The 10,161-nt window shown below is 43.3% G+C and overlaps 1 protein-coding gene across 1 annotated transcript; it reads right to left on the minus strand.

Annotated features, from left to right (window-relative positions):
* Nucleotides 1–565: 565 nt before the first annotated feature.
* Nucleotides 566–9,767, minus strand: LOC104036758 (dual specificity protein phosphatase 13B-like). Its single transcript, XM_009490467.1, has 3 exons — nt 9,577–9,767; nt 8,645–8,865; nt 566–780 (listed from the first exon to the last, which is right to left on the minus strand). Exons 1-3 carry the CDS (start codon nt 9,765–9,767, stop codon nt 566–568), a joined length of 627 nt encoding a protein of 208 aa, XP_009488742.1.
* Between the last annotated feature and the right edge of the window lie 394 nt (nt 9,768–10,161).

The raw sequence follows: 10,161 nt of genomic DNA on the forward strand, positions 1-10,161 counted from the left end.
CGGTCCCAGCAAGAGCCTCCACGGCTTGTAATAGAGAGAGCCCAAGGTCAGAGTTGGATCCTGTCTAGTGTCACTGTGTCAGACTAAAGGAGCATGTCAGCTTGCAAAACCTGAAGTCTCACCCTGTGCCAGCTGGATGTGAAATGTTAAAGATTTGCTTAAAAACCTCATGGTTTCTTTTTCTTTTTACTAGTTTAGCCATTTTCCCTCTTGCCATATAAATGCAATTATAAGCAAGTAAAAAGTCTTTTTTCAAGTTGACTGTTCTGCCTTTTAATTCTGCATGAAAACCCAACTGCTCCTTATACCCTGCCCAACAGGTAGTTAAATAAACAGGCCCAGGTGGGCAGAACTGCCAGTTTGAATCCTTCTTTATTGTATTTTCTTTCAATTTGTGGGCTTATCCAAAAAAGACATACTGAGCTCCTACCAGCTTGCTTATGCTCAGCCATTTCCCAAGGAGTTTCTCGGTGCAGCTATAGAGCAGTCCTGACAGCATCCTTGCGCTGTCTTCAGTGAGGGCAGCATCTCTTGGTCTGGTGCCAGGAGACATCCCCCCTTGGCACTAGCAGGCCTCTGCGCCTCTGCCTTTCCTTCTTCCTAACTGAAGGTCCAACTCCCAAAGCTGCTTGAGGAAGCCAGAGTTGGGGCAGATCCCTCTGTGCGACCGCACAGTCCGAATTGCATCAGCGAGTGACATATCTTCACAGATCATTAAGAAAGCGAGGACAAGAGTTGCAGATCGGCTGATTCCCATTGCACAGTGAACTAGTACTTTGCCTGGAAAAAAGGAGAGAGAGAAATAAGCAATTATGCCAGGAGGCCAAATGGTGCCGTTTATCATGCTGGAGCAGAGATGGAAGTGGTGCTGATACTGGGGCTGAGCAAGCAGGTGTGCTCAGCCCTGCAAAGCAGACCTGGTCCAGTGCTGGTTGGGGAGCGATGGGGTTTTTAATGGCTGGGGACAGAAAATTCATAATTGTATTGCAGGATGCATGATTGCGCTTGTTTGGGCTTAGCTGTCAGCCTAATGGCATGCCTTTAGCTCTCCTGCCCAGCTTGTTGTCCATGGTGTCCCTGCTTGCTCACACATGGTTTTGGGAGTGATGTACTTGCTGGCGAAGCTTCAAGTCTTCATACTTGAAGGCAATGCTATGGGAAGCAGCCTTAGTGGGTTGCTTACTACCAGAGGGACTGGAAACTTGGGATTTCGGATGTGCAATGCTCAGGAGTGCTCACTGATATTACAAGAAGGCTCCCGGTTTTCCACAAGCTCTTTTTTCTTCTTTGCTTAGGGCAGTAGTGCCTTCTGAAGGTGCTGACTGCTGCCCAGACCTTGTCAGAAGTGTGTTGGAAAATGGGTGTTACCAGCAGGAACAGCGGCCTGTTTGTACATGCTGTTTGCACCAACTTATGTGTTTTTCCTTCTGTAGCCTACCCTGTACATCTATCGTCACTGTTCTTCCCTAATGCCTTTGTCTTCCCTCTGTGTTGGGTGATCACTAGAAAAATGGTTTATGAACTGTTTTGAGTTCCCCAGAGATTTCAGTGAGGTGTGCATCTTCTTTAAGAGTTCATTAAGAATAATATCACGAGTCCTTCCATGTTGCTGTAAGTGAGCCTCAGGGAAGACCTTCCAGGGATCCAGGAGTGTAGCTCCCTCCTTCCCTCTGCTCTGCTTTCGGTTTCTCTGCTGTGATCACTAATGGAAGCAGTCAGAGAAATGCAATTCTGTGTCATGACTGCTTCCCACATTTCTAATGTGTGTCTTTGACCCATGCTGGAAGGAGATAAATGTGTTGGTTTGGTTTGGTTTTTTGTTGGTTTTGTTTTGTTTTTTTTTTAAAATGGTCTTGTGTGAAATTAAAGGAAATTTTGTCAGAAGTTTTCAGATGGTAAAATTCAAGTTTGTAGTCCTTTCCCTCTGGATGTGAGCAAAGAGCTCATTCTGGAATCTGAAAACCTACATCTTGTAAATATTGTAAAATGCTTCAACTTTTACAAAAATGGTATGATTTGATGAGAAAATTTTAACTGGAAAAAAAAAAATGTTCTGTTGTTCTACTCAGTTATAGCCATGCCTGAAAGTTTTCAAACTCTCTTGTCCTTTGCTGCAGTCAGACCTAGTCTTTTCACAGAGACTATGGCTCAGCGATCGGGCATTATTGAAGTAACCAGTGATTAGAGTCAGATTTGAACTTCTGACCACCTAATGGACACAGCTCTGTCTCCCATTAAGGCAACTAAAAAGATGTTGTATTTTTAGCATGAAAATTTCAGAACACTTCTTCACTGGAAATCTTCGTATGTTTGAGATGAAGGATTTTCTGCATTTTTTTTAATTTTAATTTTTTTAGACTGTCACATTTGTAGTCTCTTGTTTACTAATTGTATAGTTCTACAAAAATGCAATTCAACAACAATACAATTTATATCCAGAAAAAGATGAAAATCGGTAAAAACAATCCCATGTTGCTTTTTTTCCTTTGGAGATGGAATAAAGTACCTCAGATGCTGCTTCTCTGTATAATGTAAGGAGGAGTAGAAAGAACGGACAGCTTTTCAGGGCTAGTCCCTTGTTTTGTTTGTGCTTACAGCATCTTAATTTCTTTATTACCAGGGAGCGAGACAAAAATACCCTTGTTGGATGATGAGCCTAGATCGAGCCAAAAACCTCAGACTGATTGCCCCCATCTCCCCGGGTGCTAATTCTGGGTACTTTGTGCACAGCTTTTCATCTTAAATCCCATTTTGTTTGTGACAGAGTATTTATTTAGCAACCATTCCAGTTCTGACTAATGATGACGGCATAGCCACATGCTCAGAGAGCACGAGCATGTGTTGTAAAAACCGGCTCTGGCCAGCAGGTTGAGAGAAGTGTTGAATTCCACAATGTATGTGACACAGCCACCTTTTATTATCCTGGCATGAGAAATCTGAGCTCTGACCTAAAGATAGACATGTCTTCAGCAGAAATAAAGGGACAAATATAGTCTCCAAGGAAGTCGTGAAAACGGCTCTGGTGACAGCAGGCTTAGACTGGGCATTGAAACCTTTGGGGGAAGGAAGAGGTTTTTCCAACATAATGTCAGTTTTGCAGAATTAGAAGATCAAGTGATTTCTATCTGTGTTTTCCCATTCAGGTAGAGCTTCACAGAATTTATTGAGATACTGATGCCATTATTCAAGTTAAATTACATCTATCTGTCAATTCCATTAAGTCCATGGGGATTCTTGGAAGTGAAGTCCTACTTTTTATGGGAATATGCAGAAATATTTTGCACCCCTGCTAAAAGATAATGCTAATTTGAATTTTCACTAGACTTTTTTTTTTTTCAATGCGCTGCTCATTAGCCTTCACACCAACCTTATGAGATATGTATGCTATATTATCTTCCTCAGAGGAGGCACTTCAGATCCACATAACCCAGGTCTGAGATTTTCAGAGGAATGTAAAGGAGTCAGGAGCACAATTTCTCTTTGAGAAATACTGCAAATAGGTCTAAGGCCAAAAGGTCTCTGGAAAATCCATGCTTCAGTAATTTGCAGTAGGCCTAACTGCAACATAGTGGCAGGGACTGGGATAATCCAGGCACCTGCCCTAATGCACACCCCAGATAACAGAAGCCAAGGAACAGTATATTCTGAAACAATTTCTTGGAACCAGAGCCACTTTCTTTCTTTTTTTTTTTTTTTTTTTCTGTCTGAAAACTTCTAAGCTACCAGCACTCTACAACTGAAAGAAAAAGAAATTACATTTATGGTTTGAACTGTGCCAGGAGGGGAAAAAACAAACAAAAAAAAACCCAAAAAGAGATGACCTTGATGTTGGATTTGATTTTGAATCGCTCAGTATTTTGAAATTCAATCTAAATTTGGCCAGAAATTGGATGGGGGACAGGAGACTTGCTGTTCTGAACCTGATTTCTGTAAAATTGTTCTTGGGTCCATTTTTTTTCCACCCAGATGGAGCCTTCTGCTTTGAAAAATGCTCAGCCCCAGCTGCAGTCTGGAACTGAAGACTGAGCGGAGCACAGGTATGGATGCTGTCATTAAATATTGCCTGATGTGTTTTTGTTGGGGGCACAGAAAGCAGAACAAATTCCAGACTCCTGCTTGTACAGGCTAGCGCTCTACCATTTTATATCTAACTCTGTGTCTGAGAGGAGGAGCTGGCGAGTAGGAACACACTGAATTTTCTTCCCTGCTTCTCTGGCTTATCTGCACTTCAAAAGAGTCCTTCTAGATCAGCAACTAGCTTTAGAAGGTGCCTCAGCAAAAACCTGGACAAGCCCCAACTATTGACCTGGGACCTAATCTGCATGGCTCTCTAATACACTTGTTCCCATGAGGATAGAGGTATATTATCTCTTTTACATGTGCAATACCTATTCCGCATTGTTAGCCTTTGTTTCACCGTGCACAGAGGTTATGATAAATGCTGGTACACTGACAATGAAATGACTGCTAGTTGCAGATAAATCAGTCATGTGAAATGATTTAATTAATGTAAAATTGCTCTAATGAAAGCAGATTTGAATTTCCTATGTGATTATTTGTAGCAAACAAATTGAATGTTAAACTTGAGTCAGGAAACAAAAAACGCGTTGCTATTTGGTTCTGTTTGCAGGCTTGGACCCTTGTGTCTCAGCAATAAGTTAAGTTAATGCTTAAGTGGCACTCTGAACCCCATGATATACTGCATTTGAATAGCACCTGAAGCTTGTCTGCACCATGCGGGCTGACTGCAGTGGTCTTGATAACAGCGCGTTGCATCAGCCTCTCATGGGAGGTAGCCAAGATGCACCGTCCCAGCACCACGGCTCGGGTTCCTGGGTGGCTGCTGGACCACAGCTGTGGTGCAGGTCATGGGGTGGGCAAGGAGGTTATAACCAGATCTGCTGTACCACAAAAACCATGCCACAAGCCAACATCCTCCAAGTCTGCCTTTCCTACCCCCATTTGTTTTAACACACAGCGCAAAGAGAAGTTGGACTGATCCCACATTACAGGGCCATGTTGCAACCTTCTCTCTGAGCGTGTAACAGGATCCCTTAGGAATAATGGGATTAACTGAGGAGAAGTGGGGGCACTTAGCTTCTGGCATTATTAAATCTTGCAATCCTTATTTGAAATGTTGCACCGCACATCTCAAGCTACTTTTTGCAGAGGCAGACAATAACTGTCATCTGGCTGGGATTTGTGCAGAACAATAACACTTGGTTTTTAACAACGGATTATGGATATTATATCCAGCTCATGCCTGCTGTAACTCTACTGACATCAAAGAGTTTGCACTAGGGATAAAGTTTGCACATTCAACTTTGTTGGCCAAATTCAAGTTGGGAAATTCAATGTTGTTGAACAAATTAGTCATTAAAACACATAATATCTTATTGTCCTTTTGCTACTCATCATTAACTGAGCTAAATGTCCTGAACTAGCCCTTGCTTTCTTGCAGGATGGATTCAATTTGGCTTAAGACCAGGCTCCAGACCGTCACCCGGAGTGAACGCCCCAGCTGCCCTCGTTCCATTGAATCCAGCAGAATTATGCTGCTCACCAGGAGAGCTCAGCTGGGTGAGTTAGCCCCAGGGGCAATTCCCACTCCACCGTGTTTTTTTATCTCCTGCTATGTTTTAGCCACTGTCCTGTAGCCAGGTGCAGAATCAATTGCCTATTTCTTGATTAATCAAGAGCTGAAAATAGCAAGAAGCCTATGGAGAGCTTTAAATGGTGGCGTGTCCCTTCTTCCCATGCCTCCTGGAACAGGTAAGGGCTGTCATCTGCTGGAGAGTGGGATGTGAAACTGATGTGTGTAATGCACCTGTGGCAGAGTCAAGAGAGAGGACCCTTTTTTCCTAAGTTAAGCTTCTTTCATAACCACTACCACCAAGAAGGTGGCAGGAGAGGGAGCCTAGCTTTTCATTTGCTCCAGTGAAGTGGAAGAAGGGAAGTGCCTTTCAGAGGGTTTGCCATTTCAGGAAGTCAATGGGCAATTTTAACCTGCTTGTTTTATACACGTTCAGAGGTCAATAAAAGGAGAAGTTCTCTGCTTGGGAATCTTTCTCTCTGCACGGTGTTAGTTTAATAGTTTTCATGGCATGCTTTCATCTGTTCGAGTCCTCTTTTCCTCCCTCTTCTGCTAGACTTTACCAAACCCTGTTGATTTACACTTAGGTTTTGCTGCACTCCAGAGAAATGTGAATTGTACAGATGGCCATGCAAAGGGGCAAGAGTGATATTCAAGGTGTTGCCCCTTGAGCATGAGCGTGAGGGAGAAGGCCAGTACTTCCCTGACACCATGTTTTTCCTTGCAGCGAAGGGGGCAGATTGCGCATCTGCTTGCTTTTGGCTAAGCCTTCCCAAACAGTTCTGTTACATGGGCAAAGGAACAGCAGGGCTGTGCTGAAGGAAAGGCAGCCAAGGAAGCAGCATTCATAAAATAATGCTTAAATGGCATGGCTGCAATAGTAGCACCTGTATTTCTTAAAGGTGATGAAGGAAGTCATTTGGGGTGCGATGCAGCCATTGACCACTGTGACAGGAATAGCTCCCAATTAGGAGTATGTGAGTGCACATTCCCCTGCTTCCTTTTGCTCATGCTCTGGCATCTGGGTTTGAAGAAATTGCCTTAAAAATAAATTCCGTACATCACCAAAGACATATTCTGTTCAGCTAAGGTAGAAATCTGGAATAAATCTGACCATGCTTTTTTCTGGACTTCTGGTGTAAAGCATCAGAATTTTTCTTCAAGTATGATGGGAATAACAGTCCTTACTTAATTCTAATGAGTATTTGATTCATAGTTTTAAATATGTTTGTGGCTCATATAGTCTTAACTTTTACTTATCCTCCCAGGTGAAAAAGATAATTTAATTCCATTAAAAAACAATATGTTGAATTTGCTTGTAATAGTTAAGCAGCAGTCTTAAATGACTTCTCAATCAAACAGAAGTACCTCATTACATCCTGAGTTTAATATGAACAGGCCTCTTGTCACCTGGTATAATTTTTTTGTTCAGCATCACTACTTATAATAAATGCCATTTTTTCTCCTCTTCTAAATGACGTAACAGTCCCCTCCCTGTCTCATCCCTGCACAGGTTATGGGTATTTAGCTGCTAAATTTCTGTAGCTCAGGAAATTATGCTTCCAGAACATCTTGTTTATATATTTTCTAAACTGTTGCACTTTCCTTAAAATGATGAATGTCAGCAACAGCTGGACTGTATATGATTGAATTTTGCCTTGTCTCCATTCCCAGAACCCTGCTTCCATATGGAGTTCAGTAAAGCAATATCTAAAAGCATGGGAGTAGGGATAAATATGCACTCTAGACACGATGAGTTCATTGTGTTTGCCTTGAGCCCTAACTTGTTCTGCATTCATAACTTTCAGTATCTGAGCATGCATCTTGCAAAGCACTGGTTTTGTTTGCTTTTGTGGCCACCACAATTCATCTGTTGTTTTCTGTCTTTTGTCAATTGATTTGGAACTTTTTTTTTTTACATACACATGCAAAGATTTTTGGATCTTACCTTTCTCTGGAGCACCACCAATAATGACTTCAATTGCAAATAGCATATGCTCTAATAGAAATGGGTGCAGATCCAAATTCCCCAAATATGTTAGTGGTTTTGAAATCTAAGTACAGTCTTCAGTTTCCCAAAGGCAAATACTTTCTAATGGGGTGGATCAAGCCCTCCAAACAGCAGTAAACACTGAGTATCTAGCATGGAGGTGCACTATTTTCAGTTATTGTGTCTCCCTTTCCTACACTGTACAGTGTGGATCAGATCTACTAGCTGCATATGATTAAGCTGGGTGGTTAGTATTTTAGGATCCTCATTGATATTAAAGCTCACCATGATGCAAGCAAAACAGTGTGAGTGTATAACTGTTCTCTTAATAAATTGCTTACTTTTGAGTGGGCATCTGTACAGTTTTGCGGCACCGTGGAGACTTGTTTTTGTGATGGTTTGTCCTTAATAGTAGTGATCCCCCACTAGCCCAGGCCTCTGGCATTGTACTTGGCCTGTGTTTAGTGAGTTCAAGGATTTTTGCGGGTTATCTTCCTATTTCAAGGTTATACTCCTTCTAGCAACAGCATGGCATTATCTCCCAGCTGGTGGTGTTGCTTAGGGTTCTCTTCTACAGAATTGTTTCCTGGCAAGTTCTTCCCTACCCTGTGTTTGTAGGACTTGCACAGATTGTAGCATTATAGTTGATTCTTCTTACTCAAATATGATGCTTGCTCTTGTCTTTTTACCCCAACTCAACTTTTATTTTAAACCCCATCACTAATTTGAAAAGATGAAGTGTGTGTGCCTCCTTCCAGGTCAGTGTGTCCCTATAGGTAATAAGAGATACTTGCTATTTTGTCTTTTGCTAATGAATAGCACTAGGCATAGGGAAAACCCCTTTGAAAGCCTGTTTAGTGCATCCTTCCCTGTTTCAGGGGAACAGGGGAACTCCCACTCACTGTGGGAGTTCAGGAGGCAGGCATGACGCTACTTGGTTTGGGTATCTCCATTCTTACCCACATCTGCAGGTGGTCGGTTTATGCCACATACTATTTGATAACTCGCCCTACTTGGCTCCTATGCAGAAGGTATGCAACATGCACAGATGGTCTAGTTACCTCTTGGGGAATTCAGTGCTGCTCTTATGTATCGAGCGACAGGGTAGAAGTAAATGCTGAGATCAAAGTTTGGGCTGTCCTCTGCCTCTACTCCATAGTAATCCACAGGCAGGTCTTTGTAGAACTTGGGTCCGGTGTCGATGTGAAATCGCCCAGCGGCGGCATTCACAACATGGGAGATGCCCATGCGGCTCAGCTGCGCTTTGTCACGAGCAACATACCTGCAAGAAGGACAGGGGGGTTATATTCGCCTGCTGCGTGATAATGCAGGGTAGAACGTGCTGCTGATGGTGCAGTTTGTTAAAACTGCATGAAGTTGTAGTGGCTATTTTCTGACAGGTTGATCAGGTACGAAGTGTCCACCAAAACGTTTCAAGACAGAAGTGGCTCTTTAAGAAACTGACTTTTACGTTTCCTGCACTTTTTTTTCCCCCAAACATCAGTTTAGGTGGTTCTTCTCAACTGACAAAAAATAAAAAGGTGCTGGTGCTGATATTTCTGCACAAGCCAAGAGTTTTCTGGTTTGCTTTCTCACCAAGTCATCTCTGCTGAGCATCCATCAGTTCAGGGGACTGGTGCCATCTGGCAATGTGAGGAGAACACGAGGCTGATCCTGTTTTACCTAGCTGTGGCGTGACCGCCTGCAGTACCGATGTCATGGCCTCACCAGGCTGTTGCAGTGTGGGACTCCTGTACTAATGCAGGAGGAGAAATCAGGAGGGGGAATATTCTTTTGGGATACTTAGGATGCCTTTTCTCTATGCGACAGCATCCTAAGCACAGTTCAGCCTTGCTCAACACTTAGGTGCCACACTGTCAGGCACCAAATTAGCACCTAGCTCTCTTTTTAGATAAAGAGTAGATGACTTCAGGGGGTATAGTGTGGGGGCTAACAGTTGCATGAACACCTTCAACCCTTCCCTCTCTCTTACAGGTCTCCCACGTAAAGGTTTGGCCAGACTTCGTCCACGTGCCCCGTGGGGTGTGCGCGTGTCCAGAGCAGGCGCCGCAGCTCCTCCAGGGATGGTGTTTCTGCACCGCTCTGGCTGCCAGGCATCCGGCTTGAGGCACTTCTTATCTTGGGGCGCAGTAAGTCCCCACTGCACAGGGAGTCCCAGGCCATCCTGAAAGGCGGAGAGCAGACATTCACCACCAGCCAGAGACGTTTCTGAGGTCTCCCTCTCTTCTTCTCGCCCTCCCTTACCCCCTCACAAAGCTTGCACACAGTTACCGTAGTAAGCTTTTTGGGGCAGAGATTGTCTTTTTTCTCATGTGTTTATATACTTATCGTAGCAGAGGCCGTGACTGGACTTGGGCATACTGTTGCAGTCTAAACAAGGACAGTCCAGTGGCTCCCGTAGTCCCATGTTGTGGTTCAGACAATGATTTTGAAGCCTGTGCTTCTTAAATTAAGTTTTACATTATTATGGCAAATTGGAAGATAAAGCTTTTTCAAACTACTATGCGCAGGGCCTCAGCAGGCTTATTTTGTCCTAACTGCTCAACCCTTCTTTCTA

This window comes from Pelecanus crispus, chromosome 10, assembly GCF_030463565.1.
Source record: "Pelecanus crispus isolate bPelCri1 chromosome 10, bPelCri1.pri, whole genome shotgun sequence".
Classification (NCBI taxonomy): domain Eukaryota; kingdom Metazoa; phylum Chordata; class Aves; order Pelecaniformes; family Pelecanidae; genus Pelecanus; species Pelecanus crispus.

Bases quoted from the DNA above. Each gene is read 5' to 3' on its own strand.
- LOC104036758 (XM_009490467.1), bottom strand. From the start codon at position 9,767: ATGGCCTGGGACTCCCTGTGCAGTGGGGACTTACTGCGCCCCAAGATA. The intron at 8,866-9,576 runs GTAAGAGAGAGG...TCCTTCTTGCAG, and splicing joins AACCTTTACGTGGGAGACCT to GTATGTTGCTCGTGACAAAG. The intron at 781-8,644 runs GTAACTAGACCA...CCTTTTTTCCAG, and splicing joins AGCACTGAATTCCCCAAGAG to GCAAAGTACTAGTTCACTGT.